Source organism: Artibeus jamaicensis, unplaced genomic scaffold (genome assembly GCF_021234435.1).
Source record: "Artibeus jamaicensis isolate MK-2021 breed Jamaican fruit bat unplaced genomic scaffold, CSHL_Jam_final contig_327, whole genome shotgun sequence".
In the NCBI taxonomy this organism is placed as follows: domain Eukaryota; kingdom Metazoa; phylum Chordata; class Mammalia; order Chiroptera; family Phyllostomidae; genus Artibeus; species Artibeus jamaicensis.
In genome coordinates this window covers 103,840-127,865 of record NW_026521772.1, presented here as the reverse complement: position 1 = coordinate 127,865, position 24,026 = coordinate 103,840, and the positions used below count along the sequence as shown (strand labels likewise).

The following is a 24,026-nucleotide window of genomic DNA, read 5'->3' as shown; positions in this document are numbered from 1 at the left end:
ACCTCACTGCCAAGGGGGCCACTACGTGAGGGGGGCTAGTATATGGGGCTGAGTTCTCCAGCGATGGGTTCATTCTTGCTTGCAGTAGCCAGGTGTGCTGGGGTCAGCAGCAGCCTGCCCTGGAGCACAAGCGACCTTAATGTGACCCCCGAAGGCTCGCCACAGCTCCCTTCCCAGCAGTCTCTTTGACCCCAGGGACCCAGATCTGATCTGCTCTCTTTACTCAGGACAGAACTCTGGGTTTCTCCAGGCTCCCCTGCTTATGATTCCTCTTCCTAGCATACTCCAAGGCAAGATCAACAAGGGGTTTTACTGTCACGGTAATGGCTTGTTTTTTTTCCATCTGGTATGAAATTTTTATGCACTAAACCTCAGAATTTTTATTATGAGACAAAAATATATGGCAAGTCCTTTATCCTCTCAGAACCCATGCTCATCCTTTCTAGAAATAATTTGTGGCACATGTCTTAACAGGCACTTGATAGAATTGAGTTAGTTTCATTGTTTTGTGTTTTTTGTGGTTTTTTTTTTTGGTAAGAGTTTCAAATCAACTTTCCATCTGGTCTAATGCTTTTAAAAGATCCCTCCTCATACTCTTCCAGGATCAGCCTCACCGTGGAGTTCATTCAAACTTCCTGCTGCCACCTAGTGGCCCATGTACACATCACGTTTTCTCGGAGCAACTGCCATGGGGCTGTGGGGCTGTGGATGTGGGTAGGACGTAATCGGGCACAGGCGTAAACTCTCCCTGAGTGGTCTCAGCCAGGGGAGCCTTACATCCAAAGCTTACATCTTCTAGATGGAGTCAGATGCATCTTCATCCGGGGCCCTAGGGAACGGAGAGGGATGGGCCTCCAAACCTTTTGGAATCCCCAGAATTTCAGGCACGACTGTGGCACCGTGTGCCCTTGATGGCCAAAGAGAAGGCCATCAAGTTAAACTGAAACACCGAGAAACCACATACAATTAGGAATGGAGAACAGTTTCACTGGGACAGACCTTTGTGTGAGTGGGCTAAGCTCACTCATTGCAGGGGTGTTAAATTGGAGAGATCTCTATTGCCGTTGCTTTTACATTTTATTACTGTAAGACTTAGTCGGAGCCCTGCTAAGATGCGGATTCCCAGTCTGCTATTCCAGCTACAGACTGGAGCCCAGGAACTGGCGTGGTTTCATAAAGCAGCCCACCTACCTGCAGAAGACTCAGGGAATTCTCCACACTTTGGGAAACGCCCTTTGGGTGCCTTGAAGTGGCGAGTCATGTCTCTAGCTCCAGGGAATGAAGGGAAACTAATAAAACATTCTTTAGTAGTTGAGTCAGCTAGAGTTAAATTATACAGCCCCCAGGAAACAGAGAGCTGAGTACTTTTCTGGAGCGTCCTGGGCAAAACGTTGTCTTTGCCCTCAGCCACGCGGGTGATGCCAAGATTTGACCACGTCACGGACCGTTTTTGCTTCCCCTTGCCGTCTCTGGTGCACGCTGTTCAGGCTCTTGCGTCTCTCTGCTACAGGGATGTGCGCTATTTCTCTGCCGAGACAAATGGCCATGCAAAATGCCATTAGCCACATACAGGAGATAATAGAAAACGCAAGAACGTTATTTAAAACAGAGAAAATTTTGACAAATGTTGACTGGACCTTAGTAGAAGAAAAAACGACAATTAGATACAGCATTCCTGTGAGTTGCTGCCTGCCCCCACCCCCAAATAATCCTTCTTTCCTTCCTTGGGTCTGCCTCTCTTGCTTTACTTGTTTTTGTAAGTTTTTATTATAAAAAATTTGATTCTGCTAATTAAATGTCAGAAAACTTAGGGCGGTGGTGGTAAATATATTTTACTAGCTTTACTATCTCGGTGAAAAGACTTGTTTGAATTCTGTTTCTAAAGAGAAGGTCTTGGTGGTCTAACATATTTGTCAAAGATAGGGGAATTATTGTTTTTACACACTGGCTCAGTAACTGGGAGTGAACTCAGCAAACCGATGCTTCCTACTGATTCAGGAACTGGGCGACCTCTCCGCAGATAAGTCTTAGAAAAAGCAGAAAAAACCAGGCTGCTTCGGAGAGGCAGCCAAGCACAGTCAGTGTGGGGGGCGCATTTCACGCCGACGTCTCCCCAGATGGACAGTAGTGACTTTGCCCCATTCAGAGCATCATTTCTCATGTGGAGAAGGTTCTCTGTGTACGCATGACCCTTCATTTTAGAAGTTTTTGATTTTGGTATTGAATTCTTTGTCGAACGCCTCATAATTTTTACTTCTTTTTTAACTTTATCTTTGTATGCTTTTAAAACAGTCTGGTGCTTGTCAGCTTCTCTCTGTTTCCCATGGGGAGGAAGAGCAGGAGTCCCCGACAGACGAAGTGTTGATAGAAGAAGCCAGACTGCATGTAGCTATAATACAGATGGTTGGTACTGTTCACGGAATATGCTTTGACCTTTGTTCTTATCCTAGCAATGCTTTTAATTCTTACATATGGTTTGTCGGTGACTAGAGGAATGTTTCTTCACCTTTTGGTAGTCTTTTGGCCATTAAATTTGTGTTTGATTTGTGCAAGTTAAAGACTAAAAATTAAAAATCTCAGGCTTTAAAGTTTAAGTAACAGATCTTACTATTCTAAGTCTAGCAGAGTTTAGTAGTTCACTTTTCAGGGGCTTTTGAGTAATGCTTGGTGCCATTTACATATTTAGTAAAGTAAAAATCCTCAAATAGTTGAGACTGCTTTTATAAATTTGACGTATTTGAGTTCCTTTTATATAAAAGTCTCTCAAGTAATCATTATTGTGAATCCAATAAGTTAAAATAAAACTAGTGAATCAAAATTCTCTTAAGACATTTCGGATTTAATATTTCATGTTCTAACATAAATACAGGAAGATTACAAGGTAAAATTTAATTTAAGATTCAATTTAAAAAATCAAATTAAATCAATTTGTCACATTGCACATATTACATTTTGGTTATATTCTAGTAAAACATTATACTCAATAATACAAGTGTATAAAATACACACTCCTTCCAGTCTTTTTTTTTACTTTTATTTTAAGATGTTACTACGAAAAACTTCTAACATATACAAAAGTAGGTGTGGTGGTTTAGTGAATCCCTACGTACCTGTCTTTAAAAGCCACGCACACAGGACCGACCCCACTCCATCCACACCCTCACTCACCCCCACACTTTCCAAATTATTCTGACATCTTAGCATTTCATCTGCCAGTATTTTAGTATGTACTTGAATCTCTAATGTTTAAAATCTTTTAAAAACCGTTGTAAAACACTAATATATGGCACCTAAAAGTAAGAATTCCTCAGTAACATCAAATATCAAGTCAGTGATCAAATTTCCAATTGTCTCCTGAATGTGATCAATGTGCATTTTCACAGTTTACATTTTTAAAAATTGGATTTCAATGAAGTTCACACGTTGCAGTTCATAAGTACATCCTTCTCAGAGTTTGGAAGGCCCTTAGCCAGAGCCGTAAAGTACAGTCACTTCCTTCCCCCCATCAGATCTCGGCTGTTCTTGTCGCTTGTTTTAACCAATAAAATGTGGAGGAGGTGGTTTTCTGGAGCCTAGGCCTGGGGAGGATTCAAAGCTTGCACAGTGAGTCGCTCATGAATGATGAGCACAGCAGTGGGTACATGCATACAGCAAGAGAGTGTGCTCAGCGTGTGAGGAGGTTTAGTGAGTAAGGAACTAGTCCCAGGGGGTAACTTGAACCTCCGAGTTTAATATCCATGGCAACATCCAAAGGTGTGACTTTTCACCTGATATTTTTTCAGGGTGAGGGGTGACATGAGACTATAAAACAGTTATATCTATAAGGTACTGTATCTTAGTAAGATAAAGGGAAGGAATTAAAGGAAACCGTAGAAAAAATAAATAATAAATCGAGACAGCAAGAGAAGGCAAAAGGAACAAAGCAATGAAAAAAAAAAACAATGGCAATGATTCTCATAATTATCTATCAATAATTACCTTAAATGTAAGTGGACTAAATTCTCCAATCAAAAGACAGACTGGTTGAATGGATTAAAAAAAAAGAAGGTCCAGAACACACTGTTCTGCTTGCAGAAAGCTCCCTGAGCTTCAAGGACACACACAGGCTGAAAGTAGAGGACGGGAAAAAGATGATTCATGGGACAGCCACCAGAAGGGAGCAGGCGAGGTTACACTTCCGTCAGATAAGAGAGACTTTAAGTCAACACTGGCCATGGGAGACAAAGAAGGTCTCAATACAGGGAAGATGTCAGTCAAAGTGAAAACTTTCCGTCATAAAATAAGTTCCAGGGACCTAACGCACGGCACGGTGACTTCAGTTAACAATACTGTACGACACGCTTGGACGTTGCTAGGGCAGTGGATCCGAAATATTCTCACCGCGCATAAAAAAGTATAGGTGTGAGGTGATAAATGTGTTCTAACCTTACCGTGGGAACTGGTTTGTGATATATTTATGTATCAAGTTCATCGTGCTGTACGCCTAAAACTTTCACACTGTTGTATGTCAGTTATAGCTTGATAAGCCCGGAAAAAAGTCATAAGAAAAGGACAGTGTACTTTTATCTCTTGGTAGTTCTCAGGGAAGCTGAGATGAGGAGCTACCCTTTGAATCAATAATTCGAGTCATCTATTCTACGGTGGAAAGACGGAGTTGCGGATGCTATTTTATATCTCTAAAGTAAACTCTGAGCAGTGCAGAGTTTGAGTTTCCTGAAGCCAGGAACCTTTGTGTCTTTTAAAACATCTGTGGCCGTACTTTGCAAAAAAGGAATATTCAGTAAATATTGAAATGGAATAAAATGTATTTCTTGCTATATAGCAATGTTTTGATCAAAGACTATTTTCATGTAATGAGTTCACGAATAGTAGGATTAGTAATGTAGTAGTAATACTCTACAAGTCAAACAGAGCTTACTGCATTCATGTTTCGGTCCTCAGTAATTTTTATTTAAAATTGTATGTTTAGAGTAGTTTTGAAAAACAGTGTCAAGATGGAATCCTCGATAGAAAAGCAGCCCGGATATTAATCGGTGCAACCAAAAGCTATTGCCCCATCCAAGGGAAGTAAGTGTAGTATTTATTTAACTGGTATTTCCAAAATGAATGAGTATGTGATAAGGAACTGAGAGTTAAATGTCCAGACTGATCAATCTGTTTATCTCATCTGTCTTCATTTACTTTGTTGTCCATCCATCCATCCATCCATCCATCCATCCATCCATCCATCCTTTTATCCACATCCTATTTTAGTTGGTTGAATTTTTTAAAGAGTCATGAAAGAGAACCCAGATGGTTTCATTACTATTCTAATTACTTTGTCTCTATGTCCCATTCACAAAATCGCTGGGTAGGGGCGTAGGGAAGCCTGGAGCCCACTGTCAGACTGCTCCCCACGGTGGAGCAGGATCTGGAGGAAGTGACTCCGCTGAGGATGCTGACAGATACAATTAAACCTGGTGGGAAAGGCTCAGGATCTCAGAGATATATTGGCATCTGGTCACAGTCCGGGCAAGCATTAGCTAATGGATGGCCTGGGACAGCAACAATGGCGGATCCTGTCTGGGTGAGAGCTAATGGTTCAGCTGTCCGGTAATCCATTTGGGAGGCCTAGTCTGATGCTAACATTGTTCCTTGACCGTGACTATGAGTGCGGAGTGGATGGATTCAGAGGCTCAGCATGTTTAATGTGCCCATATTACATTTATATTTAGTATAGCTCTCCCTTTTCTATTAACCCCAGAGGCTAGCACTTGCTCTTCATTAAAACATGTGTGTGTATATTTTTTTCTGTTAGATTTATGAGTATTTATGATGTTTCAACTTATGTAAAAGCTAGAAGTTGGCTTATCAAGTTTAAAAACATTTTAACTCTCTTGGAATATCGTAAAGATAAGATACATTTTATTCCATATGGGTGAGTATTGTGATCCTTTAACAGCAACGTACTGGAAAATAATGACTTTTCTATATATTACCTTGATTTTTCTTGTTAAAAAAAGCAACTAATGTGATGGTCGACTGTTACCGATTGAGAGGTGTCTGAGCAGAGGGATTCCTTCTCGTTTGCCATTCTCTTCCAGCAGCTTCATGGACTTCTTTTTAATGATTATTTATTGAGTTTTAGGGAGGGAGAAGAAGAAGGGGGAGAGAGAGAAAGCTATCAAGAGAGATTTACTGTTACACTTATTTATTCATTGGTTGATTCTTGTATTTGCCCTGACTGGGGATCAAACCTGTGATGTTGTACCCAACTGAGCCCCCTGGCAGGGCTCAACGACTTCTCTATGAGAGAGTGGGCAGGAAAACACAGGGCACGGCCATCTCGGGACTCCTCCAGTTTTATTTGCCATGTGTTGGAGTCATAGTGCATCCTGAGCTCCTTATGTATTCTACTGCTATTCTCTGTGTACCATTGAGCTGGGCTGAGGAATCCGAAAGCAGGTGGCTGTAAGCTCTCTGCTCAGTTCCACGGGTGCCTTCTGGTGGTGCTGCTGGAGTCCGCACTTCGGAAAAACACACCGTGGCAGTACTCACATCTACCATCGACTTTCCCAGACAGCACAAGGGACAGATGTTACCTAATTTGGGTAGATTCTTTGCTTTGTTATGTAAGTTGTGAACCTGTGTACTTTTTAGAGCAGGAAGACCAGGCTTTTTTTGACTAACAGAATGTGTTGAAAGCAACCAGGGGCGTGGCATTCCTAAATTTTAAGTGGATGTTAACATACCTTTCATAACAAATTTTGATAAATTTTTACTTTCTTCCATTTATTAAGTTTAAAGAGAAATGAAAAAGTGAAAACCCTAGGGTCTTGACATATAAAGAGTTAACTTTTAGTTGGGCTTCACTTTAGATGGGTTGACAAAATTTAAAAATACATAGTGGTAATGATTGAATAGAATATTTTTCCATTTTTCATTTTAGACAATGCTAATGTTTTTCTCTAAACTTGTTATTTTCTTTCAATGTATGAATCTTTGCTTTTTTCCCTATGTACGCTTTGCCTTAGTTTTAAAAGATGCTCTCTGTCCCTGACGTCAATTAACAAAAATTTTTTTATTTCTCCATTATTTTTTGTATAGAAAGTATGTTTATATTTTTGCTTCTTTGTTGTTTTATATTACTTATACTTCCTTTAAATTACTATTAATGATTTGTTGATACAAGTGTTGAACTTCACATGTTGTTATACTTTGAAAGTGATCTGACATTTTATTCAATTTCTCTTTTTTCAGGAAAAATAAATTTCTGAAATTTATATACCACGTTGTATTTTCAGAAGAATTTGAATATGCAGGACATATCATGTCATTAATATACATTTATCCTATTATAACTCATCTATGGCCAGTGGCAAGAGAGTTAAATGTGTTAACACTGATATTTGTAAACTACTATTTTATATTTTTATATGCATTGCAGTCAGCATTGAAGGTACTGTTTAAAATGGAAACGTATCCTATAAAAACAGCAATTCAGTTATGGTGAACTGATTTTTGTCATGTTTTTGAAATAACTTGCTACTAGAAGCCACTTGCTGTAACTGTTGATAGAATCGTAGAATTTTAGTAATCTTTTTGAATTTTGTGGGTTTATTAAAAAAATAATCAGCATAATAACCACAGTCTCAGATAGCAGGCAAATAAAGCAACTCTCCCAAAAGTGGTGAGAATCTCAAAATCAAGTAAAAAGAACTGAAAATACAGACATGGATGTTTCCCTCAATTCCTCTCTGTAATGGTGCCAAAAATAAATAAGCGAATACAAACTGGTTCTCTAGGTTTGCCCCATAATGAGAACCACCTTTTCTTTCACAGATACGGTTGATCAGAATTACTGTTCTCGTACTTTAATTACTATCAATAGTTTCACAACGAACCTGTGGACTGCTCTTTTTCATGGCTTGTTTTTGTCATTTCAGACTCATAGATTATACATTTTGAATTAAATTATGATTTTTGATATTGGGAATTTAAAATATTTTATTTTGAAATTCCATGGGAATAACCGGAAACCCAACTTTTGGAATGTAACTCATTGGTAGTCGGAGGATGTGACTGTTAATTTCCAAGACACCCCCCCTGCACATACCTGTATAGGCACTATGAAATGACATCTGTTCTATTTGTTTTCTAAATAGATAATAATTTTGAAAAGGAAGTATTTTCATCAACATTGGAATACTCTGGAGTTTCTTATCTTGCTCATTGGAATTGTTGATATCGTTTGCGTATACTTCGTCAAATTCAAACCAGACAACCTAGTTCTTATTCAGATTACAGTAGTAATAGGCTACTTAAGAATACTTCGATTTATTCCTCTCATTAAGGTAAGTCTCCACATTTGATAATGCTGGGTCTTTTGTGCACACTCTTTGGTAAAGGTGTTGAGAAGCCAGCACTGTTTTGAATAAGTGAGGGAAGGCGCGGTCTCTCCACTGGCTCCCCCACCCGGCACCACCCTGGAACCTTCTCTCTGTGGGGATCTGCTGGGTTCATGTCTCACCTCCTGAAGGTCATTGCTCCCATCTCTGCCTCCTCCCGAGGAACCCCCAGGAAGAATGGCCCTGCCCTCTATTCCCCCCCCACCCCCCGCTTCCCGCCCCTCCTTCCTGACCCCGCTCCCCTGTGTCTCCCCGCTGCATTCTCCCCTTTCCCCTGCGCGTTCAGCGCACCGTCCTCGGGCAGCATCTTCGTTTCGGCCACGATGTCACCCTGCAGCTGTAGAATGAAGACTAACCTGCAGTAAAGCTCTGTCCAGTGGATGACAGAGCTTTCCAGAGAAGCGCATCTCTAGGGGAGAGCTTGAAAAGATATTGGAGACTTGAAAGAGTTGGGTCCTCTCAGGAACAGCTCGGGGGTGTCAGGGCGTTGTGGAACACAAATTGTAAAACTCCTCTTTAAGGTCTCCCCTTCTGTCCAAAGTTTCACGACCCAAACAGCAGCTGAAAACACCTCTCCCTTCTGGGCCCTGTGAGTCCTGCGCTGGGGCGTTCTTCCTCTGTCCCCGCCTCCCTCCTCAGTGACATGGCTCCCCAGCGCCTGCCCCGCACTCCCCGGGACTCTGTCTCTGGGGCTGAGTGCCCTGCTCCAGTCTGCGGGATGGGTATGTTACCCTGGTTGTACAGAGGAAAACGCTGAGTCCCCAAGTCACCGCATAGCTGGGCACAAGGTCACAGAGATAGTGTTTGAATCCAGGAAAGTTCATATTTAAAAATCCCAGTCTCCTCGGTCACTACCTTCTCCTGCCTCCACTTAGGAGTCAAGAAACTTAGAGCTAAGAAGTATCTTCGGTACCCCAAGCTCCCTATCTTATAAGAGAAGAAACTGGGCTGCAGATACGATTTCTTCGATTAGTCACTGTCACCCAGGCTAGGGGACCTCTTCTCCCGTCTCCTGAAATCTAGGGGTATGGAAAATGGGGGGAAAGTCCCCATCACAGCTCCAGAAGCAAGTCATTCGCTGAGCCTCTGTTTCTTTAGAGAGCGGCTCTCAAATTTGAGAGCTCAGAGTCACCTGAAGGGCTGGTTAACCACGCCCAGTCCCCGGCCCCACCCCCTGGAATTCCTGGTCCAGCAGGTAAGGAGCAGGGCGCCAGGACCTGCATTTCCCACGCGCCTCCGGGTGGCGCTGTTGTCGGTCTGGAGACCACACGTGGAGAGCACCACCTTAGTCGGCGCTTTCCCCTCCTTTCCTGCAGACAATCATACCACTGCTGATACGCGTGGCGGACGTGCAGATCAAAAAGCGCCTCAGCTTGCTGTATAGTATCACCAAAGGCTATGTCAAAAGTCAAGAGGATGCCAAGTTTCTAATAAAACAAATTTCTGGCCGAGGATCAATATATCAGGTAAGAGGCAAGCAGCGGTCCTTTGGCAAAACAAAACAAAACAAAACAAAACAAAAAGCCAGCAAAACCAACTACTTAGGTGTTTTCATTCCACAGAGTCGCTCCATGTATTTGGCTCGACCGGTGAGTTATAACAAGTGAGGGGGGATTCAGTTGTTGATTGTAAGAGGTGCTGCCAAAACCGGTCTCGGCTCTTTTTAAGTTTCAGCTCTTTATTATCAGACTTTATTATGATCTTCATGGAAGGAAGCCCACTATTTATTTGCATTTTCTGAGTGCAGAGCAGAGAAGACATTGCGTCTGTCTCGGCAGCCCTCTCTGAAGGTAGTGAGGGTTCTTCGAAAACACTTCAGGCAGGAGCTGAGACTGGAATAAGCCCTCTCCCCCCGAGGAAGGGCAGGTCTGGAGTGGCAGGAGGCAGAGGAAAGGAGAACTCAGCCCCCACGGTGGAAACTTGTGGTGCCAGCACTGAGACCAGGAGGGCCGTGTGAGCGGGGAAGGCAGCAGGATCGTGCGGCTGGCAGAGCTGAGCCACAGGTCCCTCCCCTGAGTCGCAAACTAGATGAGATTTCTGCGACTATACCTTTCCCTCAGAAAATGCGCTTGCTATAACAAATTAATGTTTTTCCTAACTTCTTACAGAAATTATATGAAATTTTGGAGATCAACAAGCGAGATGCTGTCAGAGAACTAGGTAGGTCGCTGGAGAATCTGATTTCCCCAAGTCACACCTTACATGTGTGTTACCTGCCACTGAGTCCCCAGCCACTGACTCCTGGGGACCCTATGTTGAGTGACATCCACAATGTCCTGTCCGCAGCAACCATGGACTCCCAGACACTCCTCCCTGTGGCTTCTTCTATGGAGACGTTCCATCTCATATTTGGTCTCCTCTTTTCCTGCTGCCTTCTCTTTTCTTCCAGCATAATTCTTTTCCAGAGAATTCCCGCTACTCATGACAAGCCCAAGGTAGGGCAGCTTCCGTTTTGGCCTGATTGCCTCCAGCGGAGCTGCAGGCTTCATTTGCTCTGGGGCCCACCGTCCCCTCACTGAACCAAAGAAAGGCCGGTTCGTACTTTCATTCAGTTACACGGTCATCCGTGCACTCATCCAAGCAGCACTTACTGAACGTGTGTAATGGGCCCGGCATGCAAAGAGTGCAGGGCCTAGAGGAGGGTGTGAGCATAACTGTAGGTAACTGCAGAAAGTTCGAGGAGCCCTAACATCTGCTACAGGAGCGCAGAGGGAAGAGTGAGGGGAGCAGGAGATGGATTCAGGCGACAGGATCAGATTCCTTAAGGTTGTAAGAAAAAGACCTGCGGAAATTGCCTTCATGTAACAAAGGGTGGTTTGATTCGGTTGTATTTTGTTGGCAAGGATGCTCAGGAGTGTGAACCTGCGAGGGGCGTCATTTCCTGAGCACCCACAGTCGCCCTGTTTGGGTTGAAGCACACAGCCGGCGTCCTAGGATCTTACACAAAGCGTCTTGGGTCTGCTTTCCTCGTAAGGGGGCTGTGGACCGGGCTTCTAGTGTCTGGCAGAAAGTCTGGACTAGAGTCGGCCCTTAGTAGATGGAAATTGTTATACAAGAAATAAAGTAAAGCCACTTTGCACTTATAACCACACTGTAGGATGCCATGTGGATGAATGAGGATCATACTTTCCAAACCAAAATAGAAATAGCATTGTCTAATGAATGGAGTTTCAACTCTGGAGACTCTAAGTCAGAATATTTGAGCCCTGTCTCAGAAAATCCAGGGCCCATTGCTGCCTTTATACATAGACAGGTTGTTATTGCTGTGCTTTTAAAGATCAGGGGCCTGGGAGCTGCTGTCTGACATTGTGTTTTAGATTAGTGTGAAATATTACGGAGTTTCCTTGATCCAGTCCTGTGTGAGGGGATGTCTCTTCCCACACAGTTACTGCAGCAGGTTATTGAATGCTGCTCATGCCAGGAATGTGCTAGCAGCTTTATTTATGGACATTACTGCACTGACTGCTCATAACTACTCTACGAGGCAGATACTATTGCCATCTTCATTTATGGATGATGAAACTGAGGCTTAGGGAGGTCAAACGGCCTGAGGTCACACGGCTGGTAAGTGGCGAGCTAGACAGACCTCAGGCCTAGGTGCGCCCAACACCAGAACCTGCTCATGACCCTCCTACCCTTCATTTTGCTGCTCACTGCAGTTGAAAGGATGACTCGAGCACCTTCCAGGAGCCAGGCATTGTGCTGGGTGTTCAGATTACAAGGAGGGAACAGTTACGCTGTTAGCCTCGACTGCAGCCCTGACCATGACTTCTCATGGAGGGATTGGGTCTCCGACAGGCCCACCAGCCAAAGTCCAGGGATCTTTAGATCCAGTCATTTATTCATCTGCCCACCAAAAGTTACATAATTTCTCTAAGGCTGTAATTTATATAAAGTTATACGTGGAGAGTGAGACAAGTATAAGTGGCGATACTGCAGCAGAACGGGTTTCATAATGTAGCTACTATATTTTGCCGTGTATGATGAACAACCATGTTTTTGTGCTCATTGTACACAGGATTATTATACCCATGGTATGCGATCATCATACCCATGTAGAATGCACATCCTCATTTTTCCCTCAAAATTTTGGGCAGAAAACTGTGCATTATACACAGCAAAACATGGTAGGTCACAGTGCCACCGGCGCTGGGCAGAGAGCGGAGTTCTCCTCGCTCGTGGGCAGAGCCTGTTTCCAGTTCTCTCCTCCACAGAGCAGAGAGGAAACTAGCTCTGGTCCCACCGGCCTCCCACGTTCTGCATGAAACAGGAACGAAAGGATGTTGCACCAGTCCTTTGGAAATTGCAGCCTGTTGTACAAGTGTTGGTTACTGTTGCGGCCATTTCACTGTGGGCTTACTGGGGGTGTCATTTGCTCCAGGCCTCATAGAGCATGAGGGACGTGACGTCGTCATTGCTCTGAAGACCAGGCAGACCATCCAGACGGTGATCGCCAAGTCTCTGAAGCACCTCTCCTTCCTTTGGTCAAGGGGCATCATCGATAAGCATGAAGGCATCGAGGTGAATAAGGTAGTAACTCGATGTTTTATGTTGCTCGGTTCCCTTGACCAGGCACCCCGCCTGCACTGCTTCCCTAGTGACCTCATGTCCACCTCTTGTTTGCCTACAGCCTTTGCCACTGCCAGGGCCACCAGCCCAGGTGCTGCCTGGTGCACCTCGGGTCAGAACGACTTGGCTGCAACTGAGACACTGACCTGAGCTGAGTTTAGCACAGAAGTGGGTTCGGGAGACTTAGTGTAAAAACACAGAGAGCCTTGCAGAGCCTGCAGGAGGCAGGCCAGGTGGCCAGGCCCTGGGAAGGGACTTGAGTGAGGACCCAGCCGCCTGGCCTCACTCTGCACACGCTAGATTTCTCTGCTTCTCTCTTCTCTGGTGGGCTACGGACTGCCCAGTTCCCTTAGCTGTGGCCAGGGGGCTGGGAGTCACACAATGTTAGCTTGGTGGGGAGGGACCCGCCTGCTATCCTGGTGGGGTTGAGGAGGGGGCTGTTCTAAGAGGAGCGGAGCAGGGGAGACAACCTAGTCAGTCAGCTGATAAATTGACTTTTGGAAAATTATAAATGCATCTGTGCAAAAATCAGGAGCCTATGCCAGAGGGAAAAATGTTGAATTCTAGCACTCCACACACTCACCATCTGGACTGTGTGTGTGTGTGTGTGTGTGTGTGTGTGTGCAGGTAAGACTGTTCTTTCTCTCTGACACAAGGGGCTGTCTGCTTCCGAGCTCGAAGCAGAAAAGTGGAGGTTCTGGTCCTGCGTCCTTTCTGTGTTGCCCACTGATGAGCTGCTTGTGGGTGTCACAGGCTTTTCCTTGCCATGGATAGCTCCCAGCCATAGCCACCGAGCCCTGGGCTTCTGGACAGTCCCTGGACAGAGTGCCCCTTTGTGGCCCCAGCAGGGAAGTGGGGGTGGGGCAGGCCAATTCTCTCCTTGGTGGCTCTGTCTCTTGGGTGTCTTCAGCGTCATGGCAAAGGACCGAATGGGTGATGCGATTTCCCCTTCGTGTCTGTGAGAGGGAAGGGCCACTTCAGAGTGTCCTTCAAGTTACACCTCTACACACATTGTGTTTGGTATTGTTTGCATTTATCCCTTTGAAGGCTTTGAAGGCTTAATACTCACAAATAAATAATAACCCTTATGAGGAGAGAGACTTATTTTTTCCTATTGGTTTGTTTAGAAAGCTTATGGGTAAACAATCATTCCATAGCTAGTGATTACATGCCTACTGGTTGTCAAATTGTCAGCCAAAGAGATATAATTATTGATCCCAGGGCATAAGGTGGCTGGTAAGTCTATTTGATTTAATTAAGTAAATATGTAATGGATACTTCCAATGGAGCTCAGGATAATTAGTGAATACAATCCTGACCCCAAAGTTCACGGGCTCTCCCCAAGTCTTTCACTTTGCCATTTGTTCATCCAATCAATGAAAGTTACATAGCGCACAGCGTGAAACAGTTCCGTAAAAATAAGACCACTGCAATGCAATGAGTTCCGCAAGGGAGGCCTGTAGGAGGTGCCGTGGGAATAAGACAGATAAGTGGTTATCTCTTACCTGGTGAGGGGAGCCAGAGAAGGCTTCTCAGAGTCCACAAAACTGGAATAGTATCCTCCAGAATTAGAAGGCTTTAAAGAAGCAAACCCTACACATAAAAAAGTTGAGAGCATTAAACATGGCGTTAAATCACATAGTAACCAACTATGAAGTTTAGATAATTTGAAAGTAAGACAGGAGAGAATATATATGTCTGTGTGTGTTAACTGGAGTGTAAAGAGGGTAAGTTGAACTTGGGATAATAAGTCAGTGAAGATAGTAATAAGGGGAGAACATGGACCAAAAAAGTTGGAGGACAATTTAAATGGGGTGAAGGAAACTCTGAGTCAAAAATCAAGGTTAAGCCCTGGCTGGTGTAACTCAGTGGATTGACTGCAGGCCTGCGAACCAAACCACCGCAGTTCGATTCCCAGTCAGGGCACATGCCTGGGTTGCAGGCCAGTTCCCAGCAGGGGATGCATGAGAGGCAACCATACATTGATATGGAAAGAAAAATCAAGGTTAAGTTTGCGTAACAGTTGTTTATTTAGATTTCCTTAGTTTTAACCTAATATTCCTTTTTCTATTATAGGATCTGCTTACCATTATTTCGATCATTCGTTTTTAGGTACTTCTTTCCAAAATAAAGGCACTGAACAACTTTCCCATGGCAATCCCGCCTCCTACGCCTGACGATTATCTCCATAAGATCGTTTGGCTGGAAAATAAAGAGGTCCTCATTAAGTTCTTCAAGGTAAACAGTCCGTCTTCTATTCTGTCTCAGGTTTGATGATCGTTATTTTTCATGTTTTCTACTCCTTAATGCCAAATGAACAACCACCACCAAAGAAAACTAAAGCAAGGATCCCATAATGGCCAATAAAGGGCCAGTCACAATGGAGGCCCAGCAAAAACATTTCATTTTGATCCTAAAAGGCAGATTCTTTTTTTTTTTTTACAATGGATTGTCTGTTTAGGATGAGCTACCTCTGTTACCTGATTTTGTTACTAATCCCATTTTATTTTATGTCGTAGAATTCTGGACTCCCAGACGCGCTCCCTGAAAAAGACTTTTTAGAGCAAATTTAAATGACTATACAGGCCAGGAAGATAATATCAAAGTAAAACCGCTGGGTGTAGTGTAATGGGGGACAGTGAATACTGTCATATATTCAAGAGGTCATGCGTGGTCTAAAGGCAGCTGGGTGTGGCTGTTGGAATTTGGGCTCTTTTAACAAATATGTATTGAATATCTTCTATGTGCCAGAGACCATTTGGGGTTTGGGGGTATGGCCGTGGATAAAATAAATGAAGTCCCTGCTGTCATGGGCTTCATATTATATGGCTGGAGGTGGTGGTTTATACCAACACGTAAATAAATGCTGTGTAGAAAAGGAATATGGTCGGGCAGCTATTTTATATGACGTGGTCAGGGAAGGCTGATCTAGAAGATGACATCTGCCAAGAAATCTGAAAGACGGGAAGGACCAAGTCATGTGGAAGGGAGAGGAGCATTCCAGGCAGATGCAGCGCCTCGGGTGGAGTGCACTTGGAGGTCTCCAGGACTCCACCGAGGCCCTGCTGGGCTGGTGGGGGCAGGGATGGAGGGAGGAGGTGAAGTGGGAGCTTCTGGAGAGAGCCCAAGGTTGTAGAACTTTGTAGGCCATTGTAAGGACTTGGGCATTTTGTCTGAATTAAATGGAAACCCCCTGGAAGGTTTGGAACTGAGAGGTGACATGATCTAACACGTTTGAGTAGGACCACTGATTGTTGTGTTGAGAAAAGGCTGCAGGGGGGTCAATGGCAAGCCAGGGATACTAGGAAGAGGCAATTACAGTGAGGGAGGCAAGAGATACTGGCGATTTGGACTTGCAGAAGTGGTGAGAAGCCATCAGACTCTTGATGTTTTCAAGAGAGAGCTGATAGATGCTGGTGGAATGAGTGCAGCAAGGAAGAGAGCATAATGTCTAGAATCTTCAGTCTGCATAGAATGGAGCTACCATTTACTTAGATGGGGAAGAGAAGATTTATATGATGGTGGTGGGCCAAGAGTTTGATTCCAAGTACATTACATTGGGGAAAAACTATTAGAGATCCAGGTGTGGAGTAGGCAGTTGAATGGATGACTTGATCCCAGGTGGGAGGCCAAATTGGAGACAGATAGTTTGGAGTTGTCAGCCTGGAGAGCCATATTTAAAGTCTTGAGACTTGAGATAACTTAGGGAATTATTATGGACATGCAAATATTGAGTCCTGGGCTACCCCACATTTAGGAGTGCGGAGATAAGGATGGAAAGAATGAAAGCTAGAAAAAGAGATCAGATTTGTGGTTACCAAAAGTGGAAGGCAAAGGAGGCTGGGAGAATTGGGGGAAGGTGGGCAAAAGGTACAAGCTTCCAAGTGAGATGATTAGTAAGTGGTGGGGGACACTGTACAGCATGACAACTACAGTTAACCCTGATGCACGGGATATTCGAATGTTGCTGAGAGTAGATCCGAAAAGTTCTCATCACCTGTTCAAATCTCTGTTAGATTTTTGGAACCAAGAAAATTCTGTGACAAAGAACGGCACATGTTTCACCACAAATGTGATTGTACTGTGTCTTGTGGTCCAGGCATGTAGATACACGGGAGGCATCTGTTTGACCATAATAAGGACACTTTCCCTGGTTTCCAGAAAGACAGCAATCATTGTGGGGCTCTCCGGAGCCGGGGCTGTCTGATTCCTTGTAGGCCATTGCTAGTGTTTTCCCTTCGTGCCAGATGTGTGTGAAATTCTCTCTGGAAATCAGTAGTAGTGAGTGCTAACTGTTTTACTATTAAAAAACATTTTCCTCTGCCTAAAAGTTCTTACATTCCTTCTGGTTTGTAAAAGAAACTCAAATATTGTTGTGAGTCCCTAAAATGAGTGTGAACCCTGGGCACTGTGCCTACTGGGGCTCAATGGAAAACTGAACCCTGGTGTCTGCCACTCCCTGCCTGGGACACACTGAGTCCCTGACACACACTGAGTCCCTGCCTGGGACACACTGAGTCCCTGGGATGCACTAAGTCCCTGGGACACACTGAGTCCCTGACACACACTGAGTCCCTGCCTGGGACACACTGAGTCCCTGGGACACACCGAGTCCCTGACACACACTGAGTCCCTGGGACACACTGAGTCCCTGACACACACTGAGTCTCTGCTCACCTTGAACAGGTGTTCTGTTTGCTCCTGGGCCTTTGTATACACCGAGCCCTCTGCCCAGAATGGTCCTCGGTTCATCGAATCGTGCCTGTCTCTAACTCTTCCCTTCCAGGAGGCCTCAGTTTAGCTGTTCCTTCCCCTGTAGAGTCTTCTCCGGACACCCAAGACACAGTCCTGTGGCCTTTCTGGATTTTTCCAGAACGTCCTGTCTCCGTCTCTTTTACCAGAATCGTCACACTTTATTGTAAACATCTGACCAGCCTAGCATTTATTGGGTTTTTTTATCAGTCATTGTGCTGGGTGCTAATCACAAGTTTTATAGGTTTTTTGTTTTTTAAGATTTTATTTATTTTCGGAGAGAGGGGAAGGGAGAAAGAAAGAGGAGGAGGGAAACATTGATGTGAGAGAGAATCATCAATAAGTTTGCTCTCACATGCACCCCGACCTGGGGCCAACCCTGCAACCCAGACACGTGTCCTGACCAAGAATCGAACCAGCCACCTTCTGTCCTGTGGCACCGTGCCCAACCAACTGAGCTACGCTGGTCAGGGCCGCACAATCTATAGTTTACTTGCTTGTCCCTAAATGTTAATGAGGCATGTCGGTATGTTATTACACTTCATTAACAAACCAAAGAATCCATCTTTTTTTCATGCTACTTTAAAAGCCATTTTTGCTTTAAAATCTTATTTCTCCTTAGAAAAGTAGACTATGAACCTTTTGTGTTGATTTTTTCTTTTACCCTTTTTCTTTCTTTCTCTCTTTCAGGAAAGAACCAAACTCGCCTATTTTGACTACGGAGATGTCATTTGTAAAGAAGGTGAAATGCCACAAGGAATCTACTTAATCATTTCAGGAATGGCGATCGTAAGGAAGTATCTTATTCTTTACTTAAAATGCATTTGAACTATGTAATTATAAGGAGAAATTTAGGAACCCAGAAAGTTTCAAAATTTTAACACGGTCTCTTCTGTGAGTAAAACCATTTCGGAGTGAACACTGCGGCTGAGAGAGGGCACTGGACCCGGAATCTGGGAGGTGCTCCCCATTGAACGATATGCTTGTATAGTCATTACTCCCCGCCCAACAGTGCTGGGAGGAAGCAGACTTTTCCATTGCTTTGACTACAGAGCCCTGTACTCGGTGTGGCTGAGTCCCTCACCTAAGGAAAAGCAGTCAGCACCACCGTGGCCCATCCTCTCAGAGGTCAAAATAGGATGAGGATGGAAAATATGACTTTTTGTCTGACTGATGGGAAGCCTTTGGGTGACCAGAGAAAGACGGCAGTAGAGTGACAGGGGCGAGAATCCCTGAGAATCCGGATGCTAGTAGCCGAATGCCTAGGAGTGCCCCAGCTCCCGACCCAAGTGATTCCCAGATCAGAGGAGGTTCCAAGTGACAAACCCTTATCGTAAAGCTAATAATGTATTTGGCTTTCCGTTTTTTGGAGTGGCTATTTCAGACCTTAAAACCACCCAAACTGATTAGGGAAACAAGCTGTTACGATAGGCCTATTATAACGCAGACACGTGTACTTTGTAAGTTTCTGGCCCTGTCGTTGAGCAGATGTCCGCTTCCTTACGACCACGCAGCATGCGCCGCGCAGTCTCGGCACAGAGTTGGCAAAACAGATGAACGTCCCTGCCTTCTCAGAGTTTCCTCTCTAGCAGAGGCCCAGAAGGACATGGGACACTGAACAACATAAGTGAGTTAAGCAGATAGGACGTGAGAGGGATGGAGAGATGAGGAGGTTGGCGGTAAATTTGAACAGCGCCGTCAGGAATGGCAACATGTCATGACATTTAATCCTTACGACACCCTCATCTGTCAAGGCCACGGATGTGCAGAGAGTAATTCACATGTCCCTCCAGGGCACAGAGTGAGGGTCCAGGAGGGCTTCAAGTCCAGGGGTCTGTCCCCCATCTCTGTCTCTGTGTCCTCAGCCATCATGCGGTGCTGCTCCCGTCAGAATCCACATGCTGAGCCTCTGTGCTGAGTTCCCACTGGAATCCGTGACAAAGATATCCTGCCACTAGCGCTTATTAAATATGTCAAATCAAACTCTCAAAAGCTGCCACGCACGTGTTCCTTTGGGGAATTTCCCTGCCGTGATGAGACTAACTGGGGCTTCTTAAAATATAAGTCCAGTGAGATTTTGGCTGAATCTTGATGCTGTAGGAGTGTTCTGTACGTGCCAAAACAGACCACCGAATTTAGCAGCTTAGTTTATGATCTCACTGCCCCGCAGGTCAGCAGTCCTGTGGGCTTCGCTGCGTTTTCTAAGATGCTTCCGTGGAGTCTCAGGAGGCCAGCGTCAAAGGGTCCGCACGGCAGTGTTCCCTGCTGGAAACAGGGTGCCAACTCCATTTCCAGCTTCACCGAGGCTGCTGGTAGAATCCAGTTCCTTCCAGCCGTGGGACAGACGTCCCTGCATCTTTGTGGCTGTCCGCTGGGAGCCAGCTGCCGTGGCTCCTAGAGCTCTTCTTTGGTCCTTACACGTGGGCACGCAGGCACACCTCAGATCCCCCCTCTCTCTGAGGAGCTCCTCTTCCTGCTCTACTGTGGAAGGCTCTTGTGATTTCCATGGGCTCACCAGGATAATCCAGAATCCTCTCTTTAAGACCAGGTGACTAGGGACCTGAGTGCCACCTGCCACATCCCTTTACGGCAGTACCTAGACTTAGGAGTAACAGAACAAATGGTGGCCGTGGAGGGGCTTCTTTCAAAGGCTGCCCACCTCTGCTCAGCGGGCCTTTGAGTGAAGGGCATTAGAGATGAAATGCGAGAAGTCCAGGTCCTCCGGAAGCACAAATGCCCGGAAAAGCCTGAGTGGGAATCCCTAGGAGAGGGCGTGATTTTCACAGCGACTTCTTCAGGGGCCCACATTTCCCGATTTCCTGTCTGGAACAATAGTCATCCTCTTTGAGGTTTGCAACTAAACTTTCTGGAAAATTCTGTCATCTTTCCGGTTGATTCCTGCAGCTTCCTCCTGAAGTCTGATACCTCCCCCCCCCCCCCGCCCATGTCTACCCGTCCTTTTCCCGAGGGAACTCAACCCTCTGTGTTCACCCTAAACCCTTTTTCTTTTGTCAGCTCCTGGCAACTATTCTTAAGCATCTTAAAGGGGAATGAGGCTTTTACTGAGGTCATGGCTCGGCTGGGAGGTTTATTAATTCATGATGTCTGATTTATGCATTCATGCAATCAAAAGATTTCATTTCTTTCCATCTGAGCCACGAGCCCATCATGATAAGAACCTCTGATAGAGTCAGAGAGGGAGTTACATTAATTGTGAATGGCAACCACTGCTTTTGGCGGGCGTTTACGTAAGGAAGGCTATCAGCAGAAAGCTGTAAAGCTAAGGACTGGAAGCCATCCGTGCCTCAGAGAGTCACAATGTGAGAGGAATGGTGATTTTTGCGAGGCCTGATTCCCACTGGGCAGGATTCACAAAGCATCTTTTCCTCCCATTGGAAGCATTGCCAGCTCAAGTCGGGGCCTCAGAGGTCAGGTCCGGTGCCTCCCTTTGGATTTTCCTCTGCAGCTGCACAGTTCGCCGCCCACCTTCGGGATCAGCCAAGCCCTACGCTCAGGCAGAGAGTCCCAAACCTTGTTCACTGAGTTCTTCACGTGTGGGGACATCATCGGGGAGCTGAGCTGCCTGCTGAAACGTGAAATCGAGTACACCGCCATCTGCGAGACGATTCTGCAGGTGAGGCCCCAGTTCTGTGTTCACGAGTTAACTCTTCGCAAGGACATGAGGATGGCGGTGTGTTTTCCTCCCCGAGGTTCTGGTGTATTATTTAGCTGCCAAGCAGCCACGGCAGAGGCAGAGCCAGCGTCTGACGTCCTGGCCCCAGTGTTGGAGCGAGGTGTTCTTAGGCCCTTTGAGTCTTTGTGTCCTTGCTCATCAAAGGGGAGTTTATCTGACATCTGAGGTTATGAGGATGGGGGAAAACACCTGTGCGAAGCCCCTGGCAAGCAGAGGCGCTCAGCAAATGGCCTGCATGACGAAAGCAGTGTGTTTAAAGGGCGCCTGTTTTCATTTCAAACTCCCTTTCTTCCATTTGTCACTTGCTGGGTAGGATGTCATCTATTCAACGACTCAGCAACCTGACACCCCACTAGCTGTGGGGGCATTCAAACGAAGCAAGCCCGATTCTCAAGCCTTTGGGACTCACAGATGGGACGGGCGGGGCCGGAGTCTTAGGGGTGCGTGGCTCAGGGGGAGTGTGGCCCTCCCCATTTTGCATGGCCTCGTTTCTGGAAGAGGATAGGAGGCATGAGTCTGGTCACGGGGCTGGGCTGAATTCACCGAGGAACGTGGAGGGTGACTTCTGAAAGCCTAGTCTTCCTGACTCTGGTCAGCAGTTCGCCTCTGGAAACAAAGAGTAGCCATGAGCCCCCTTTCCCTGCTGTGGTGGTGGAAGTACATAGATGACGGCCTTAGTTAGTCCCGGAATCCTGGGCTCGTGACCTCTGTCCGCATCATAGCCATTGACGAGTGTGGGTTTCCCTGGCCTGTCTGTAGGTCTGTGGCTTTCATTGGACTGCAGATTGTGTTACCTTGAGCATAACAGCCTCTCCAACGATGCAGTGCTTTCGAACGGCGGGGTGTCATCATTACAGGGGAGGCGATGCTTTTCTAAGAGGCGTGGTGAAGGGTAAACCTGCAGGCCTCTCGTTTTTCTGCCGGTCTTGCACCTGGGCTCCGAATCGAGCTCGCTGCCCGGCGCCTTGTGATTCCAGGCCTGCTTCATCTCCCTGGAGGATTTATACGAAGGCTTCGATGTCTTCTGGCCATTCCTGGAGTACAAGATATGGCTGAAGCTTGCTCTCAGCACCGCCCACCAGTATTTTGAATCGGCTCTCGTCGACGAGGTCAGTGCCGTGATTACCCTGCATTACTGACCTTTCATTCACTGTTGTTTCTTTTTACAAAATGCACTTCATATTTTTGGGACAAAGACAGAGAGGAAGGTTGTGCCTGCTCTTCTGAACTCAGATTCCAGAATTTACTCTCTCGTTTGATTCTTTATTCTAATCGAAGTAACCCGAGTCCCCGTGCTGCTTTGCTGGGGCCTCCCTGACGAAGTACTACCTACGCACTGATCTGCTCCCACAACAGAGGTTTGCTGTCTCAGTAGTTCCTGGGGCCGGGAACCCGAAACCCAGGGCTTGGCAGGGTTGCCTCCTCCTGAGGGCTGTGGGGAGGGTCGGCCGGGGCCTGCCTCCTTGGCCTGTGGGCATGTCTTCATCTTCCCACGGAGTTGGGAAGATGTTGGATTAGGGGGCCGCCCCCGTTCAGCGGGACCTCATCTTAACTTCAGCAGTTACGTCTGCAACAACGCCATTTTCAAACAAGGCCATGTTCGGAGGTCCTGGGGGTTAGGACTTCAACAGAGCAGTGGCGGGGGGGCCCAGTTCACCCCGTCACAGCTCCCTTCCAGCTCTGAAGACTTCTGTTCGGGAACTCGAAGGGCGCCTCAGACTCATGGCCTTGCTGCGTGTGTTTTGGCTTTTCATCCTGTTTGTCCTCTTGCTCATGGGGGGCTGGGGGCATGATCGATTGCTCGCTGAGGGGCAAAACCTGTGTGTCTTTGACTCTGGTTCTTGTGCGAAGAGAAATCTGGGGGGCCCAGCTAGCTGACTGGCCTGCTGTGGCCAAGTGGGGCTCACTCAGGCCCCCACGCCGGCCTAGGTCACCCATGACGGCCCAGTTCTGGGTTCACGATCTCAGTGGAACTCTCAGTAAACTCTCTGTCTTGGTCCACGGGCTCCTGCGCCTTCTGACACCTTCAAAGAACTAGGTCAAATCGCAAGTTTCCTTGCTTCTGGGCACCATGTAGCACTGGGTATGATTTATAGGAAAAATGTCATTTCGTCGTAGGACCTAACGTTTCAAAGGTGCGTGTCGCTCAACGTGGCGTACGTGGAGACAGTATCCAGCTGTAACGAAATGACTATCAACTACACCACCATGAAGATGGTGATTGTCGTGTACGGCAGCGTCATCGACACAAACACTGAGGCACCGTATCTGGCACCTTGCATTTTACCTAAAACCTGTAAGCAGGTGAGGAGGGTCCTTTCTACAGAGTCATTTGCGTTCCACGGGGAAGACCCACAGTGACTCTAAAACTCAACCCACCACCTTAAAACCCTGCAGTTCTCACCTGCCCTTCCTTCACACGAGGGTTGAAAGGCGCCCAGGGCTTCTGTGGGCAGGGGGTGCTGACAAGTGGGGGCTGGAATGGCCTCTCTCTGCTTGCCACTCCATGTGCCCTGGCGTGGGGCTGTGCCTCCCCAGAGGAAGGATGCCTGGGGTGTGTTTCTCCTAGTTCCCACCAAGGCAATGACACTGTGGGTCTGCAGGGTTCTGGGCATATCTGTGCC

At 46.1% G+C, this 24,026-nt stretch overlaps 1 protein-coding gene across 1 annotated transcript in view; it reads left to right on the top strand.

The window, feature by feature from the left end:
* SLC9C2 (solute carrier family 9 member C2 (putative)) overlaps positions 1-24,026 on the top strand; it is a 53,358-nt gene that overhangs the window by 24,132 nt on the left and 5,200 nt on the right. The window contains exons 14-27 of the mRNA XM_053663708.1: positions 1,511-1,677; positions 2,293-2,403; positions 4,970-5,067; positions 5,798-5,917; positions 7,240-7,438; positions 8,145-8,333; positions 9,704-9,853; positions 10,496-10,547; positions 12,769-12,917; positions 15,069-15,194; positions 18,399-18,497; positions 21,175-21,342; positions 22,380-22,511; positions 23,521-23,706. Of these exons, the coding sequence (XP_053519683.1) occupies positions 1,511-1,677; positions 2,293-2,403; positions 4,970-5,067; positions 5,798-5,917; positions 7,240-7,438; positions 8,145-8,333; positions 9,704-9,853; positions 10,496-10,547; positions 12,769-12,917; positions 15,069-15,194; positions 18,399-18,497; positions 21,175-21,342; positions 22,380-22,511; positions 23,521-23,706 (1,946 nt within the window). The remainder of the gene's footprint in view (positions 1-1,510; positions 1,678-2,292; positions 2,404-4,969; positions 5,068-5,797; positions 5,918-7,239; positions 7,439-8,144; positions 8,334-9,703; positions 9,854-10,495; positions 10,548-12,768; positions 12,918-15,068; positions 15,195-18,398; positions 18,498-21,174; positions 21,343-22,379; positions 22,512-23,520; positions 23,707-24,026) is intronic.